Genomic DNA, 18193 nt, shown 5'->3' on the forward strand with positions numbered 1-18193 from the left:
AAGCTGCGACTGCACAGTGAACTGCAGAGTTCTATGGACGCACATACACGAACCGCTCAAGCAGTTGCAACTGATTCGGGCGGTCGACAGCTCTCGCGCAGTTACCTCCGCCCACTTTCTTCATTCCACGGCGCGCGCGCTTGTGATTTGTTGAGCAGTTAATACCAACTGCTCGAGCAGTTATCACTGGCAGCTTCAAGCTGTTGACTCTTGACTGCAAGAGCGGTCCGTGTATTGCCGGCCTAATAATCCCTTTAACCCCTCTCGTGGTTAATTAAATTATGCTTGTGTTACGAGTGGGTTCACCACAAAGCTATGATAGCCGAACGGAGAAGGGGTCGGAGTGGCCGACTCGAGATCCGAGGAACGCGGGTTTGAATCCCACCCCCACTCGACTATTGTGGTAAGCCCACTCGTAACTCAAGCTTATTTAGCTTACCACGAGGGACTCACGGGACTATTAAAAAAAGCTCGAGCGGCGGCGGGGATCGAACCCGCGTTCCTCGGACCACAAGTCGACTAGTCCAACACCTTCACCGTTCGGCTATCGTCGCTTTGACCACTGAAAACTTCCACTCTTCCCGTGGAAAAGTAAGTGGCGATTGTGTGGCGTCGGGTTTGGACAAAATTACTGTGGTCCGTTATTTCTGGTAATGGAAATGGTATGGACCCTTATTCCCACTGGTACCGACCCTCGTTCTCACTGGTACTTACCCTCGCCCCGCTGTACTGACCCTGGTTCCCTCTAATACTGACCCTGATGGTTCCCACCAGTACTGACGCTAGTTCACTCTACTACTGATCCTGGTTCCCTCTAGTACTGACCCTCGCCCCTCTGTACTGACCCTCGCCCCTCTGTACTGACCCTCGCCCCGCTGTAATGACCCTCGCCCCGCCGTACTGACCTCCATTTCCGCTGTACTGATCCTCGTTCCCTTTATTTTACTGAGTATTGCGCTCTCCCGAGATTCAGTTCGTACGCCGTGAGGCAGGAAGAACCATGGGTGGTGGTGGGATTTGTACTAACCCTTGTTCCCGCTGATGTTGAGCACGGAGAGCCCGGCCAGCGCGTGGATGGCGGGCGGCACCGACCGCAGCAGGTTGCACGACACGTCCAGCATCGACAGCAGGGAACAACAGACGGCTCTTGAAGCAGCAGGTCTGCTGTGTCGCGACCCTTGTCTCGCTGGTACTGACGCAAGTTCCCTCTAGTACTACTGACCTTCGTTGCCACTGTACTGATGCTAGTTCTTTCTAGTACTGACCCTCGTCCCCGTTGTACTGACCCTAGCACTGACCCGCTGTACTGAGCCTTGTTCCCTCCAGTACTGGCCCTTGTTCTCTCTAGTACTGACCATATAGTTCCCTTTAGTACTGATCCTCGTTCCCTCTAGTACTGACCCTCGTTTCTACTTGTACTGACCCTTGTTCCCGCTGATGTTGAGCACGGAGAGCCCGGCCAGCGCGTGGATGGCGGGCGGCACCGACCGCAGCAGGTTGCAGGACACGTCCAGCATCGACAGCAGGGGAAACAGCAGACGGCTCTTCAGCCCTGAGCCTGAGCCCTGTGTGGTAAACGTAAAAAGTAATCCTTACTATAGTCTGGTCTGTGATCCCGTAGAATTTTGCTCAATGACCCCAAGCTACCCATCCTTATCGCTCGCGCGTAATTATGTTGCTGTCGCGCTTGCACACTCACTGCGGGCGCCCGTCGCACAGTCGCGACGGCAATATAATTACGCGCGAGCGATAAGGATGGGTAGCTTGGGGTCATTGGACAAAATTCTACGTGCTCACAGACCGAGCTTTAATATTTTAAATGCTATAGTAACTCTGTCTGTCTGTGTCTCTTTTTAAGTCTAAACTAGTAAACAGATTTTGATGTTTTTTTTATGTGACAGGAGGCAAACGAGCAGACGGATCACCTGATGGTAAGTGATGATATTTGGCATAGATAGAGATAGTTTGAGTCCCGGGAAAGGACATAGGATAGTTTTTATCCCGGTTTTTGAAACAGGGACGCGCGTGAAATCGTTTATCTGTGACAGATAAAATTTCACGCGGGCAAAGCCGCGGGCGGAAAGCTAATTTATTGATATTATAATTAACTAGCGGCCGCCCGCGACTTCATACGCGTGGATTCCGTTTTACCCCCTTGGGGGTTGAATTTTGCAAAATCCCGTCTTAGTGAGCACCTACATTCTAAAAGGAACCCCCTTGCAAAATTTGAGACTCCTAGCACTTCCGTAGTTTCTGCGATTTCGTGATGAGTGAGTTAGTCAATCAGTGACCTTAAGGCCCTAGTGGCCCCTAAGGCCCGGTTTTCACCAAGGCTCCGTCCGGTGCGTGCATTTTATAATAACCAATCAGATTCCATTATTTACATATCCTGCAGCCTGAAGAGATGTACATCTCTTCTCATCTCCGCACCACTCCGCTTTGGTGGAAATAGCCTACCAACTTCGACGCACATATCCTTTCGTCTCCGCACCGCTCCGCCTTAGTGAAAACCGGGCCTAAGAGGTACCTACTCTTGATCCCACCGCTGCAACTCCTGTGCAGCCAGGCTCTACAGCTTGACCGGCAATAAAAACCCAACCAGTGAAGGTCAAGTTTGGAAAGGAAAGTTAAACTGTCATTGGACCCGCAACGAAATTAATCGGAAGAATAAAGGAGTTCGAAGTTAAGGTTCAACTTCCCTATTCGACGAAGCTTTAGTGAGTCTGCAAAGCGAATTTATAAAATTTCTAGATACTGAAGAAGATCAAGAAATAGTAAAAGAATTGTACAGAATAGCTCGATTTCCGGAAGTTTTTGGATGTACCTATAGATGGATAGACTCCTTCTGACTGTATAGATCGCTCCATCCACGAAGACTTGTTTAGGTTCTTCTATGATCTGAGGTACACGCTAAATTATTCATGAGTGCACACGCACACTACAATAATGACGGATTAAACTCCCCGCACAGGGTGCGGGGAGTGCGCTTCCCTCGGCCAAAAATTGATGGGGCGCGTCTTTGTGGATGGAACGTTCAATACAGTCTACTTATCTATCTATAACATCCAAAACATTCGGAAATCGAGCTATTCTGTAAAATTCTTCTTTTACTATTTCATGCATGCATGCATGCATGCCTATCAGGTTCAGATACAAGTTTGATTGATCCTCAAAGATGCTATAACCATAACATTTCATTTCCCCATGGCCACCTCGCTATCGTTGAGGCTTGTCCAGTGGCACCTCAGATCATAGAAGGGAATAGATGTGAAACGGGGGCGTGGCGCGTGTCTCCGCGATATGCCCAGAAACGAACATCGGCCGCGTAGCTAGGTTAGTCGCGATTCAGTCGTACTAAGGAAATGTTCTCCGATATTTTGGATAATGCGTCGTTACGTGCAATAAAACAAGTGAAACGAAGAACTACAGGAACAACAATGTATTTAATTTCTTCCGATATCCACTGTCGTGTGAAAATACACAGTAAGGCCGCATGTGCCGGTCGTAACATAGTGCCGTGCTCGTGTTCTAATGCGGTTTCCTATTATCGATAAATAGAAGTAAATTATAATTTTCTATTTTGTAATTTTAAATAAAAAAATGATGTGTTACTTGCGATTATAAGATTTTACAAAAAAAATAATAACAGTAGAAGTAATTAGTAACTGTCAACTATGTAATTACTATAAGAGCTAGTTGAAAGCCTAATATAGGCATTATTTTTGATTACCATATGCGGTACGCAGATCGCCATAATTAAAAAATAAATGCGTGATAGTAGTTAATAATAACGTATAATAATAAAAAGGTTTTCATACATAAGCATTTTGTGAAACCAGTTTCGAGCCTTGCCCCTAGCGATTTAAAGTATCGATATCTTGTCGACTCCATTTTATCTTTGTTCTCTCACTAGCGTTTTCAAAGTATGCGTCACGTCACGCGGCCATTGATTGGCCAGAAGACTTTTAAGCCGGTTGCACATGTCGTAGACTCTCAGTCGCTTTGTTTTTACACAGTTGAATGTGTGTGTGGGCAGTAGCGGCGTAAGGGGGGGCGGTGGGGCGGTCCGCCCCGGGTGCCAAGCATCGGGGGGTGACACAAGTCGCGCAGATTACTACTCACTGGCGCATCTGCATGGCAAGTCTACGGTCTATGTCATGATACAAGGGGGGGTGCGATTGTCTTTCAATCTTCGAATCGGTAGGTAACCCCAAAAATCTTGGGGGGTACCAGGGGGTGCCTTAGGACTTATGACGAAGGGGGGGGGGGGTGATCGCCCCGGGTGCCAACCCATGCTACGCCGCCACTGTGTGGGAGCTGTGGTGGGGGAAATGTGGGGACACTGGTTCTCGTTGTAGTTACGCGCGACTTCATATCTATTCTCTTTCTATGATCTGAGAGTGGCAAGCTGGCCGAGATCAACACACTACTTATTGACCAAAGTACTCGTAGATATTACGGGACTATTCCCACCTCTCGTTCCCACTGCTGCAACTCCTGTGTAGCCAGGATCTACAGCTTGACCGCCATAAAAACCCAACCAATGACGGTCATGTTTGTCCCGGGGGAAAGTTCAACTGTCATTGGACCCGCAACGAAATTAATCAGAAGAACATAGGAGTTCGAAATTAAGGTTCCACTACTCGTAGATATTGGTTGCGTTTGGCGGAATATAGAAATTCTAGCGCTTATAAACAAAATGGCGGTTTTTCGGCTGTTTTCGGCGAGGACAAGTTTTCTAACTTCAATAGTCACATGTTTCATCATTTTTTTTAGCAGTGACAGCGCTTACAGCCTTGCCACAGGCGGATTACAAGCGTTTTCAAAGCGGAGCGGTGACGCGGCGCCACGTTTCCTCCTAGTTTTCGCCGCGGCGTCTCTCCGCCAGGGTGGTAAGGCCCTTACAGCTTAGCGATCGCCATTTTGCTTAAGTGCTAACAATTTCTATTTCTACAGAGGAAATTATTTGTTAGCCTAGGCGCACACTACTAACTTTAGTCGGCCGATTGTTAAATCCGATTTTTCATATTTCATACATGTCCATACTAATTAGCAGCCCGACCCAACTATCGGCCAACTAAAAGTTGGTGGTCTGCGGCTAGACGGAGACAGTGGATATCCATTATACGTAAAAATAAAACCAATAATTTTATTTAAGTGAGAAAGTCTTTATTATAAATTTTAAATCCCAATTAAACTATTTAAAGAAAAGCCTCCACCTGAAACAAATAAAGGATTTGTTAATAAAAGGACACCTTTTTTTCTGCATACATTCTTGACCAAATCATGTACCTAAAGTACAACTATTGAAATTTAGAGGAAAAATTAATGAATCTTAAAAAAAAAACACTTTTTTATACATTTGTACCCCCAAAATTATAAAGAAAATACATTTTTGTAACATGCAAAGTATGGCAATAATAGAAAGGCGATAACCTCTAATCACAGATAAATGGACCTCTAATCCATATCTGTAACGATCACAAAAAATGCGTTTCTTTAGAAGGCAGAAAATGAATTTGCCAACTATTTGTTTTATTATGGTTTCACTTCATAAAAAAGAATGTATTTTTGCTTACAAACATGTTTTTCATTGAATAGTTTTTGAAGACCGAAACGCCAATGGCCAAAACATTGAGCTCCAAAGCCAAAATAGTGTGCTCTGACAGCGAAAAAAAAAGTTCAACGTTCATAATATAAGTGACAGAACTGACAGTCCTGACAGAGCCCCGATTACGGTAACTTTTAACGTTTACAATCCAGACACGCTTCTCGATTCTGCGATACGATTGGTCAAAACAGCTGACGTACGCTGTTGAACGACCAATCGTATCGCAGAATCGAGAAGCGTGTCTGGATTGTTGACGTTAAAAATTACCGTAATCGGGGCTCAGATGATGAGACATTCCGATTGCGTGTGCGGATTTGGAAGCGTGTTTGGTTTGTTGTGACGTGTCGTTATTTTTGTTTTAATCCATTACCCGTATTTGTTTTCTGCTGTTTGTACGATCTCAACGACTTGGCTCACACACTTGGACTTCCCGATACATTGTGCGATTTGGTTGCTGTCGTATAATCCTAGAACCTTAGAATTAATAAAGTCTAGAACTGACGGACCGGCGTTTGAAGTACCTTTATTGATTTGATATTAGGTACCATGTAATTTAAGTTTTCTTTAAATATTTTTTTTTTATTATTTGTTGGCATTTTCTGAGTATTTTATGTATTTTTTATTTAATTAGCATTATTACATACTGTTTTTATTGTAACAGGATATACCTATTAGTTTAAAAGTTATTACGCTTTCTTTACAATAAGTACCTAATTTTTTTTCGTCAATAAAAATAGGTCTAGTTTTACCTGTTTTCATTTGTGCACTTTATCAAGACACACACTGATACTTTTATGGTTATCACATACCTAAACATCGAAACACCAATAATATAAATGGATAATATGTTCATGCACACAAATGTTTGTACTGTGTGGAAAGCAAACCTGCTACATCTGGCTTCTGGCATATTAGTTTAGTATGCAAACCTATACATATTATAACTACCTTTACTTAAATTTTGTTCAAGGTCTACATAATATGACAATGAGGTGTATGTCATGCAATATTAAATTGGAGGAGGAGACACAGTACTATAATGTAGGCGATATTGGCGCTCAACTTATTGCACTTATAGCAAGAACTCTCAACTGTGAGGTAATCTACACTAATATTAAAAACTAATACTAATATAAAAAAAAAAAAAAAAAAAAAAAAAAATATTATAAATGCGAAAGTAACTCTGTCTGTCTTGCTTTCACGCCTAAACCACTGAGAGATAGTTTGAGTGGTTTGAGTCCCGGGAAAGGACAAAGGATAGTTTTTATCCCGGTTTTTGAAACAGGGACACGCGCGATAAAGTTTTTTTGTGACAGACAAAATACCAAGCGGGTGAAGGGGCGGGCGGAAAGCTAGTCTTTAATAAAAGCATTAATGTTTTAGATTGACCTCCAGGCCTACTTATGCGAAGAATGTTTTACTTCTTTTACACAAAAACTATATTCAGAAGCAAGATCTCATTCAAATAAGCACGATTCAATAATTCATTGCGTTTGGTGCAAGAAATCAATTAATGGCCGTCGCTCTCATTCTTTACCAAATGGACCGGAGAGAAGACAAATAGCTCTTCGTATATTACCTATACAAGTAAGTGATGCATGTAATTTTGTTAACATATTTATACAGGGTGTTAGGTAAATGTGTATATGAGCCGACGCTAGCCCATGTTAACATGGGCATATAAATGGTATGGTGAAGTCAGAAAATTAATATCTTCATTTTAATTATTTTAATTTTCATACAAATTGGATTTTAAAAAAATATTTTGTATGAAAATAAAAAAAATTAAAGTGATGATATCAAATTTCTGACTTCACCATACCAATTATATGCCCATGTTAACATGGGCTAGTGTCGGCTCATATACCCATTTACCTAACACCCTGTATATTATAGATACTAAGTAACCCCAATGCTGTTTAAAGATATAATAGTTTGTACTTTCACATACTTAAGTTAGAGGAAGAGCCCAATTATAAATGGAATAATAAGTACTTTTATTAACAGATTCAATCTGGAAATAGAGTATGCCATGCATGCTGGTTAGCAGCTCGCAGACTTGTACAAAGATCTCAACAACAAGCACAGAACCGGCCAGAACCATCGGTGCAAGACTCTAGCGAACAACCTCCAATCCTTGAGCCTGAAACTTCGGCTTCTCTCGACCCGCATTGTGTAAGGTGTGGAAGAAATATTGCTGGAGTGCGCTCTCAGTCTTTGCCAGAAGGACGTGAACGAGACAACATTGCAAGATATATCTCACCTAGACAGGTAATTTTATTGTTATTAGGATATCTATACTTAATATTATAAAGCTGAAGAGTTTGTTTGTTTGTTTACTTGAACGCGCTAATCTCAGGAACTACCGGTTCGATTTGAAAAATTCTTTTAGTGTTAGAAAGCCCATTAATCGAGGAAGGCTATAGGCTATACAACATCACGTATGATCAATAGGAGCAGAGCAATAACGAAAACGGGTTTTCACGCGTACGAAGTCGCGGGCACAGCTAGTTTATTTATATGATGCATTCATTTTATTTTTCATTTTTCTTATAATATTTCTCTTTTCAGATTGAGCCTAATGGCAGAGTCTGCTATGCATGTTGGGTAGCAGCTCGGAGAAGTGTGAGAAAAGAAGAAGATAACGAAAAAAGAGAAATAGCTGGAGCCGCAATTGATATACCTAGCGGATCATGTACGATATTACCAAATTATAGGCGTACGGCTAACTCTGCCAATACGTGTTTCGTACGTAATTGTAACAATGCAGAGAGATTTACTGTCCCACTGAGTTTAAGGTTACGATTATTGAAATCCTATAAATTATATGTGACTGACAACGCCCGCATATGTCAGGAACACTTGAGCGCCGATAATTGGGACTTCATAGATGATCATAATTACATTCATCAATTCTCTCCAACGCAAATAGAAAAAATGATTAATCTATATATATAAAAGAAAGTCGTGTTAGTTACTCCACTTATAACTCAAGAACGGCTGAACCGATTTAGCTGAAAATTGTCAGGGAGGTAGTTTAGAGCCAGGAGAAGGACATAGGATACTTTTTATCCCGTTTGAAATAAAAAAAGGCTGCTTATTTATTGCCATTAAGGCGGAACAAAGTTCGCCGGGTCAGCTAGTATGTCTATAAAATAAAATTAGACTTTGAAAACTTTGAATCCTTAACAGACGAAATTTGTTGTACTGGAGTAAAAAAAGAGAAGAATGGCAATAAGATGTATTCCAGTGTTAGCAATGAGTATCGGACTGGGATTGGAAACATCTATGTTATGCTTTTTCAGAGAACTGCTCCTGAATCAATAATGTACCTAGTACTGCTATTTCTATTTATTTAACCGGCAGACAGTGCTGCAGTGGTGACTGAGTTTGTTGCGGCGCTTTTTCTCAGCATTTGGCCAAATGTTGGTCTCGAAGCGCTGGTAGGGTAAAAAGATTATGAGACATGTAGAGGCTCTTTAAGAGCAAAATATTTCACGATTTGTAAGTACTATTTATTAGTCTATCTATACAAATAAAGAAATCTTGACTTTGAATTTATATAACTTTAATTCTTAAAAAATTTAATGATGGCGCTTTTCGAAATTTAGAAGTAACTAGCTGACCCGGCGAACTTTGTTCCGCCTTAATGGCAATAAATAAGCAGACTTTTTTTTTATTTCGAACGGGATAAAAAGTATCCTATGTCCTTCTCCTGGCTCTAAACTACCTCCCTGACAATTTTCAGCTAAATCGGTTCAGCCATTCTTGAGTTATAAGTGGTGTAACTAACACGACTTTCTTTTATATATATAGATAGATTAACTATGGTCAAGTTCCCCATCTACCGATTAGCATAAGTCATGTGCATGACTTAAAAATAAGTTAAATAATACTTTGAAACAATAAGGAACTGATGGAATGAATTAATGGAAACGGGCCTTGAGGGAGGCCTTTGTCCAGCTGTGGACGTCATTAGACTGAAACAAAAGAAATGAATAAACTTACCTTTTATTTGATCTAAAATTGCAGTTTTTATTTCAACTTCCTTGGCTGCTGCTTGCAATTGTAAACGATACAATTTCCTTTTATATTCCAATTCCTCCCTCAATATCTGTTCTCTTAGGTCAGCAGCAGTTTCCTTCCGTTTAATCACGTTTTGTATGCTGTAGGAAACTGACGTTGCCTCATTCCGCTCGTTATTGCTTGACATCCGTGACCGTCTTCGTGGCCATACTGGTGTTTTGTTAACAGGCGACTTTTGAAGTTCTTGTATGTCCTGAGAAATAAATTAAAAATAATTATGTGCAATAGATCTATTTATGGAAAATAAATATTTAATTATAATAATAATATAATTCTTTATTGCCTCGTTTTAACATGCTTTACAACAGAAATAAAAAACATAGGAGGCAAAAGGATGAGGCTTATATTTAGAAACAATATTTTCCATTTACATCAGCCTTAGGTTCTTCGGCTGAGTTGTCATCAATAATGTCGCACTCATATATTTGTGGCTGGATCCAAACTGATATTTCTTCTCTTTGTGTCTGAAAAATATGTTTTCCGTAAAATGTAGGCAATAAAATCAACAATTTTAATGTGTTGAACAAGTTTATCGCCCGTATTCACAAATAATAAATAAATAAAAATAAAAATCATTTATTTTCAGACTAAAGCAGTCCATAGTTTGGTGAGTAACAATTTGATCTTCAGAGACTATGTTAGTAGTTAGTAACAAACAATGCTTGCTTATGTGAAGCAGCAAATCTAACGCACAGCGTTGCATAGAGCTCTGTGATTGGTTCGTGTGTCACCTTGTGCGTCCACGCGCACTGTGAGACCTCATAGTATTTTTTGTGAATACTGGCATATAAGAGCATTATTATTAAAAATTTTGAATGCTAATGACTTTAAAATGCACCTTTTCTGTTTCTGATCCAGTGTCAGCGTCACAATTTGGTGCCACTGACATTCCTGTATACTCTTGGCCAAGAAAAGAACACACCTGTTCCATTACAGGGTCAATTTGTAAAGTTAATGGCCTTCCAGTCTGCGTATCTTCAGTTTGAGCAGAATAGTTTTTGCTCTCGAATTTTAATTTCTCCCACACTTTCATCAAAGATTTCTTAGTTCTAAAAATGATTTAGTATTTTAGTAGTTAGTACCTAGAATTTAAGGTTAAGGCATAAAGAACAATATACATAGGAAATATTTATTTCTCATACCTGTAGCTGAGTGGGTCTGATGAAGAATTGAAGGACTTTGTGATTTCTATCCACGCACTGTTCTTCAACTCATTTGTGGCCCCGTCTGTTTTTTTATTCAGAATGATTTCTTTGTGAGGGAGCAGTAACTGTATCAATTTATTTTTATCTTCGATTGTAAAATTTTGTCCACGTTTCCTTTTTTCTGCCATTATACTTTTTCTTTTATAATTTTGAAAACAAATAACACCGCACAACACAACAACACAAATTGATTGACAACAATCAACTCAAGTCACGTGACTTCAAAATGTCAGTGCAGGTGCGTTCAGAAACGTCACCGGGTAGGTATTTGTTCAGACGCCATTTTTAGAAAGCAGCGCTGGGCGCTGCGTTCAGAAACAACCCGCGAGTAAGGGTAAGGTAAAAAAATAAAAACAAAAATTTATTAAAAATTTTCGAATTTGTATGTAGCGTCTTACAGTTACAGGATGAGTGCCGACGATTTGTATGGGATAGTTAGTGTACGAAACCAAACCCAATGATAGTCGTAATAACACTGATTTATTTCACATAACACAATTATTTATAAAATGATAGAATAGCAGAAGTACGAACGTACGTGACGTATAAAAGTGTGCATAATTGCTATTTCTAAGTGACCTAGATTAGGTATGTCGTTGACATTAACATAATATGTGCGGTAACCCGTACATCCTGCCACTCTAAAAGAAGGACAAAGTCAAAAATTATATAAATGTAAAATAAAGTAACAAATTAAGAGTTCAATAATGATAACTAACAATAAAAATGTAAACAATTTCAAATACAAATAACAAGTTTGAATAACTTAAATATTTCATCACTGAACTACGTTAATAGAAGGGATGTCCAGTCGCACAGATCGTGGTCGGGTCCTCGGTGGTGTGGCCGCTGCCTGATCGACGCTGGCGACTGCTGTCATCGGAATTGAATTCGCTTGAGTGCTCGAAGTCTCCATGTTGAGGGCTCCCTTGATTCTTCGCCATCGCATGACCATGAAGATGCACCCCGCGACAATAATGAGGCCCAGTATCGTATAAAGAACTGAGTACTGATGCACGTCGTGTATGCTGAGTGGCGCATTCTCCTGTTCTTTGAGGGTTCGGATTTGAGTCTCCATACTACGCCACTCGTCATCATGATAATCAGGTGTAAACTCGATGCCTGAAGAATTCAATATGGAATTCAGGATCGAAGTTTCTGACAATAGTGGTAGGTCCCTCTGGACTTGAACGTGGCTCAAGTAGTTGTTGTGTCCAAGTATGGAGAATGTGTCAGTTTTTACGGTACAACCTTGACCGATTTCTAGAAGGCCGTTCCCGGTTAGTGACTTCATTGTCATTCCACTGTCGGTGCAAAATATGCGTACCGAGCATTTCCCACAACATGAGTATAGCCACCTGTTATCGCTATGTAACTTGATCCATCGCTCGTGACACGGCGCCTCCTTTGCAGTGCAGAGTGTTTTGTTATGAATACTCAAGTTACAAATCGACTGAGTTATTTTTAATTCATATATTGGCTTATCTATAGAGCACAGTAATTTGTTTGTCTGTGCGTGGATACAGCTTTGAACATCTGTTTCTGTTAGAGTGAGAAGTAGATCTCTTTGCAGATTGAATGCGATGTATGGTGTTTGAAATTCTACAATATAGGAGTGCTGAGGAAGACTTATAACTTTGTCCAGCTCAAAGCCTTCCTTGAATCGCCGACATTTAACACATTTGCGTAGCTCTCTCTTTACAGTCCGAAGCCCACTTAGTATCCAATATTTGTCTCGTATGTAAGACAGTGTCAAGCTTGGTCCGCCGTGTAGCGTGGCAGTGTGAGCCTGTTGTATAATAAGCTCGGTAAATTTGCTGTGACTTGATAATATTATCGGATGCTTTGATGATTGACTAAGTGACGAGTTGTTTAATCTCCCGCCTACCCGAAGCAATCCATCATGAGGGTCGATGTAAGGGTTAAGGCTCGCCAATTTACTGCAACTCTTGACTTTATTCTGATTCTGAAGTTGTTCAATCTCGTCTTCAAATTCCATAGATTGAACAGTCTTTATAATCAAATTGAGGGCGCATTGCATTTCCGTCGTGGATAGGTAACTTTGTCGTGGTATTTGTTTATTGCGCAACCACTGTGTGAAACGTGATAGCCAGCCGATTGTTGTTGCCATGCGTAGTGTCGAGCTGCACTCATGTAATAATTGTACAACTAAATCGTTTTTATAAGTTAAGGCCACGTTCACATTCGATTTCTTGGTTTCTAACGCAGGTGGTTGGTATGTGTTATCTTTGATACTGTTCGGATCAAATGTAACCAACCAATGGGGGCCCTGCCACCACAAGGCTTGTTCTGACAATTGTAGCGATGTCAGTCCTCTTGTAGCGCAATCTGCTGCATTATCTTCAGAACGGACGTGATGCCAAGCTGATGATGGGATGACGGTAAGTATTGTTCGAACTCTGTTGGCAACGAACAATTTCCATCTATTGATGTCTCCATGGAGCCAACCAAGTACCACCATGGAGTCGGTCCATGCGTGTATTATAGCATGCTGTGGTAATGTTTCAACTACCTTTTTTATGAGCTGTGATAGTAAGAGCGCGCCACCAAGTTCCAGTTTAGGCAGAGATAACTTATTTTTCAAAGGTGCCAATTTTGTCTTTGCGGTCACAAGCGTCGATGTGACTTCGCCCTTAGAATTTGTAGTAGTGACGTATACTGCGCAGGCGTATGCTTTTTCTGACGCGTCGCAGAAGCCATGTACTGAATATTGGTTTTTATCTCCTAGGTATCTAGGGATTTTGAAATCTTCAATGTGTTGAAGGTCACTTTTCAGTTGTGTCCATTTGTTGTTAATGTCTTCAGGTAGACATTGATCCCACTCTATTGATTCTTCAGACCATGTACGTTGAAATAAAAGCTTTGCACGTATCGTTAATGGAGATAGCCATCCCAACGGGTCGAAGATCTTAGAGATCTCTGATAACAACTGTCTCTTTGTTATTGTGTTTTCACTTGTTTCTTGTTGAAATATGTTTTTGAATGAGAAGGTGTCCGAAGTAGGGTTCCAACGTAGGCCCAAGGTTTTTCTGTTCTCAGAGCTCTTGAAGTCGAGTGGCGCATCTAGTTGTTCTGCTGCCCAATCTTCAATGAGTTCGTGAGTATTACTGGACCACTTGCGAATATTCATTCCAGCTCCCTTGAGTATGTCGATAATCTCTTGTTGCAGTTGTTTTGCTTGAGATATTTCGTCACAGCCTTCAAGTAGGTCATCCATGTAGAATGACGACATCAGTGCAGCAGCAGCCAAGGGGAACTTATGCGCGTCGTCCAAGGCCAGCTGTTTTAGAGTGCGCATTGCCAGGTAAGGAGCTGCCTTTGTCCCGTAGGTAACAGTTGTAAGCTGATACTCCTTTAGTGGTTCCAGCGGTGTGCTCCTCCATATAATGCGTTGTAAATGTTGATCGGGTTCACGAATATTTATTTGGCGGAACATCTTCTCGATATCAGCGGTTATAACGTATTTGTGTTGACGCCATACCAAGATGAGATGCTGTAGATCCTTTTGTAGATTAGGACCGCGCTCCATTAAATCGTTGAGACTGCGCCCGGTTGATGTTTTCGAGGATGCATTGAAGACGGTTCGAAGCTTAGTTGTAGTCGACTCAATTTTCAACACACCGTGATGAGGGAGATAGCACGATGGTTTTTCATTGTGTTTTGTAACTAGAGACATGTGACCTTGTTGTTCATACTCTCTCAAAAATTGTTTGTAACTTTCGCAGAATTCCTTGTTTCTTGACATCTTGCCCTCCATGTTGTGAAACTGAGCGATCGCCTTACTTTTGGATTGACCTAGATCTTGTTCGAATCCAGGCTTCATGGGAATCGCAACTTCATATCTTCCTGTGCTTAAGCGTCTTGTTGTAGACTTATAGACTTGCTCACAGTATTGCTCTTGTTGTGTCAATTCAGTAACTGAGTCACTGATTCCTTCCAGCTCCCAATATTGGGATATATCTGACAAATTGTTCACTATAACGTGACAATTAAATGTTTTGACGTTGCCAGAGAGTATCCAGCCCATCCTGGTTTGTTGAGCGATAGGTGCCACGTTTGAGCCCTTGATTAGACCGCTCATAATGATGTCAGAGTATACGCTTGCGTCCAGAAGGAGGTCAATTGGTCTGGAGATGTTGTACTCCGGATCAGCCAATTGTATATGTTGTAGATGAGGCCATGACTGTTTATTGAAGGACACGTTGGGCAGATTGTTGATGACATGCTTAATGACTAATGCTTGTGTCGTAAGCTCATAGTCTTCATATATTGATTGGCAGGTGAGTGTGACGACTCCCTTGCCTTGTTTAGATCCATTCCCGATGCCAGATACCGATGCGTGATACCGTTGTCGAGGCAAGCCCAGCATCTGAGCAGCGTTTTCGGAAATGAGCGATATCTGAGAGCCTTGATCCAAGAGAGCTCTCAGGGTGACGTATGTACCATCAGCAGTTTTGACCTTGATTGATATCGTCGTGAGTAGTATCTCTTCATCATTCGTTGCTACGTGATTGACAATATGTTGTTTATTATCTTGATGTGTTGAAATTTGAAGTTTGTTCGTAATTGGAGTTGTAGGCACGGGCGATGACCTAGTTGACTCGGCCGGCCTGTTCGATGACTGTTGCGCAAGGTTCACGTTCGCGTATGCTTCATGTAATGCAGTATTGTGAGGTTTTTTACAAACTTTGCATCTTTTTGGTGACGTGCATTGGCTGTCTTCGTGTGCGTATAGACAGTTCTGACAAAATTCGAGTTTTAGGACGGTCAATAACCTCTCGTCAGGCGACAATTTCATGAACTTGCTGCATCTGTATAGGTAGTGGTTGTTGTTGCATATAGGACAGTTTGTCGAACATGTCGCAATAGCTTGAAATTCTCTGTTTTCAAATTTCTTATAGTGATGACCGCCACCATTTTGAGATTGAGGTTTATGAAATTTCTTGTTCGTTATCATCTTTTGCTGATAATTCTTGTTAGATGATGATGTTTGTCTCTCAGTTGTGCTTATTGGCTCAAGCGCATTGAACTTGCTTTCTAGGAAATTCATAAGTTCAGAGAGTGATGGTAAGTCACGTAGCGATTTGCGTGCCTCCTTGTAATCACTGTATGTCTCAGTGTCCAACTTCTTTGCAATTAGATGAACAAGTAGCGGGTCCCAGGTACTTGTGTCGATACCTAGGTTCTGTATGGCATGAATGCATTCCATGGATGTGTCATACAGACGTCTGATCTCAAATGCCGACTGTTTGTGAGCGGCGGGTTGATTGATGAAGATTTCAATCTGTTTTGTGAACAACAGTTGAGGGTTGTTGTATCTGTGAGTTAACAGTTCCCATGCCGTCTCATAGTTATCAGCTGAGATGTGTAGATGTTGAATTAGTCGCTCAGCATCTCCTCGCAGTTTACCTTTCAAATGTTGCATCTTTTGCGTGTTGGTAAGGAGGTTGTTGTTATGAATACTTTCCACGTACATGTCGTAGAATGTAGGCCATTGGGTGTATTTGCCAGTAAAGGTTGGTATGTCGATTTGTGGTGTCGACTGTTGAAGATGCACAGTTGATGCAAGTTTTAGGTTCAGAGCCTTTTTAATGCCTTTGTATGATTCTTCGTAGGCATAAAACTCGTCGTCGTACTGTGTATTTGAACCTTGTAGAATGTTGTCGATTTGAAGGTGCAAAGCGTCGATTGCACTCCAACGTGTTTGAATGTTGCGTAACTCGTCTTCCAATTCCCATTTGTCACGTATGTCGTCAATTCGCAGGCTTCTTACTTGTCGGTGAAAAGCTCTGAAGTTCGTTTGTTGTAGAGATAGAAGTTCGGCGGCCTGACCCTGATCTGAAGATGTCGTCAGCGCTGTCGACGTAGACGGCATCGTGAGCCTTGGCTGTAGCTTAGGTGGTGTCGGCAATGTAACCGTTTCAGGTTGCACGAACTTAGGCAGCGTTGCTGGAGCGGGAGAAATTGATGCAGCGGTTTCACTTGCAGGAGGAAACGACGATATCTTGTTACGCACAGAATCGAAGTATGTTCTTGCTTGTCGGTATTGATCTTCCACGAAGTAAGGATCCTTATCGTTTTCATAACTCGATAACTTGTGGTCATTGCCTTGAAACTCGGCCCATAACTTGTCAAGGGTGTCGAGTCGTTCATCCAAGTACTTACGAGTCTTCCTGATAGCGGAATCCTTGTTAAAGTTGCGTTCTACCTTCTTGATCGCTTCAACAATGTCGTGTTGGCGCTGAAGTAGACTCTCCATGTTTTGTGGTTGATCATGTGGTGACACTTCCGAAGATGAAGATTTTTCACACACTGGTTTGTATGTTGATTGATGATACTTTCTCGCAAGTCGACGTGAAAGTTTGATGCAGTGGTCCGGGATACCTTATGTCCTAGTGAACTAAGTACGACCTTATGCGCCTTCTCAATTAAACCGGGGATTCCCTCTTCCGGGAGGCCAGTCAACCGATTCGCAGTCGTAAAAAATCCACAAAAAACACAAAGTACCTTTAGCGTAGGGCCACTGTTGTAAGGATAGAAGTCCCAAGCGTCGATGGAACCTTAATAGTTGTTTGATGATGTAGATCACAGCATCCCCCGAGCGTCGACGAGAGATGAGGATCACGTTGTTGTTTCTCGAAGGACCAAAGAAACTGTAGCGTCTTACAGTTACAGGATGAGTGCCGACGATTTGTATGGGATAGTTAGTGTACGAAACCAAACCCAATGATAGTCGTAATAACACTGATTTATTTCACATAACACAATTATTTATAAAATGATAGAATAGCAGAAGTACGAACGTACGTGACGTATAAAAGTGTGCATAATTGCTATTTCTAAGTGACCTAGATTAGGTATGTCGTTGACATTAACATAATATGTGCGGTAACCCGTACAATGATACACCAATGAATTTTGTCTAACCATCTACCAAACACCCTGTATAATGCGTCGACGCCGGTACTGCGTCACTATTATAACACTTGGTGAGATAAAATAGCGTAGGAAATTAATCACACCGACATCACAGGAAGAATCACAATCACATTGACAAATGTCAAACGTCAAACAAACCTAAAATCGTTTCTGCGGTTCTGCGCATGTCAAGTCTTCACGGCCTTTCTGCGAAGTTGAGATTGAGGACAATCTGGATAAAACTTTCTGAGTTTCTGAACGGTCTCTTGTCATCTTGTGACGCCTAGAGTGCATTCGAGTTCTAGTTTCCGGTCATTCTGAACGCGCGAACGAAAAATTTTACCTACAAGGG

The 18193-nt window shown here is 41.5% G+C and overlaps 2 protein-coding genes and 1 long non-coding RNA gene across 4 annotated transcripts; 1 reads left to right on the forward strand and 2 right to left on the reverse strand.

Moving 5' to 3' along the window:
* Positions 1 to 5147: 5147 nt before the first annotated feature.
* Positions 5148 to 11226, reverse strand: LOC135085984 (uncharacterized). Of its 2 annotated transcripts, XM_063980771.1 has the most exons (5): positions 10840 to 11138; positions 10536 to 10746; positions 10069 to 10161; positions 9620 to 9890; positions 5148 to 5219 (listed from the first exon to the last, which is right to left on the reverse strand). In XM_063980771.1, exons 1-5 carry the CDS (start codon positions 11028 to 11030, stop codon positions 5182 to 5184), a joined length of 804 nt encoding a protein of 267 aa, XP_063836841.1. In that variant the 5' UTR covers positions 11031 to 11138; the 3' UTR covers positions 5148 to 5181. The 2 variants fall into 2 exon arrangements, with proteins under 2 accessions (XP_063836841.1, XP_063836842.1); XM_063980772.1 differs by lacking the exon at positions 10069 to 10161 and having other exon boundaries at positions 10840 to 11226.
* LOC135085995 (uncharacterized) lies at positions 6016 to 7307 on the forward strand. Its single transcript, XR_010260251.1, has 3 exons — positions 6016 to 6152; positions 6582 to 6709; positions 6995 to 7307. It is a non-coding gene; the product is annotated as an uncharacterized LOC135085995 (long non-coding RNA).
* Positions 11227 to 11680: 454 nt separating the features above from the next.
* LOC135085961 (uncharacterized) lies at positions 11681 to 17182 on the reverse strand. The gene is made up of 2 exons (XM_063980746.1): positions 13936 to 17182; positions 11681 to 12024 (listed from the first exon to the last, which is right to left on the reverse strand). Exons 1-2 carry the CDS (start codon positions 17180 to 17182, stop codon positions 11681 to 11683), a joined length of 3591 nt encoding a protein of 1196 aa, XP_063836816.1.
* Between the last annotated feature and the right edge of the window lie 1011 nt (positions 17183 to 18193).

Source organism: Ostrinia nubilalis, chromosome 30 (assembly GCF_963855985.1).
Source record: "Ostrinia nubilalis chromosome 30, ilOstNubi1.1, whole genome shotgun sequence".
Taxonomy (NCBI): Eukaryota; Metazoa; Arthropoda; class Insecta; order Lepidoptera; family Crambidae; genus Ostrinia; species Ostrinia nubilalis.

Coding starts and splice junctions, on each gene's coding strand:
- LOC135085961 (XM_063980746.1), bottom strand. CDS start 17,182: ATGGAGAGTCTACTTCAGCGCCAACACGACATTGTTGAAGCGATCAAG. Junction 12,025..13,935: donor CAGAAAAACCTTGGGCCTAC/GTTGGAACCCTA, acceptor TGAATTCTTCAG/GCATCGAGTTTACACCTGAT.
- LOC135085984 (XM_063980771.1), bottom strand. CDS start 11,030: ATGGCAGAAAAAAGGAAACGTGGACAAAATTTTACAATCGAAGATAAA. Junction 10,747..10,839: donor TCAGACCCACTCAGCTACAG/GTATGAGAAATA, acceptor AATCATTTTTAG/AACTAAGAAATCTTTGATGA. Junction 5,220..9,619: donor AATTTTAGATCAAATAAAAG/GTAAGTTTATTC, acceptor TATTTGTTTCAG/GTGGAGGCTTTTCTTTAAAT.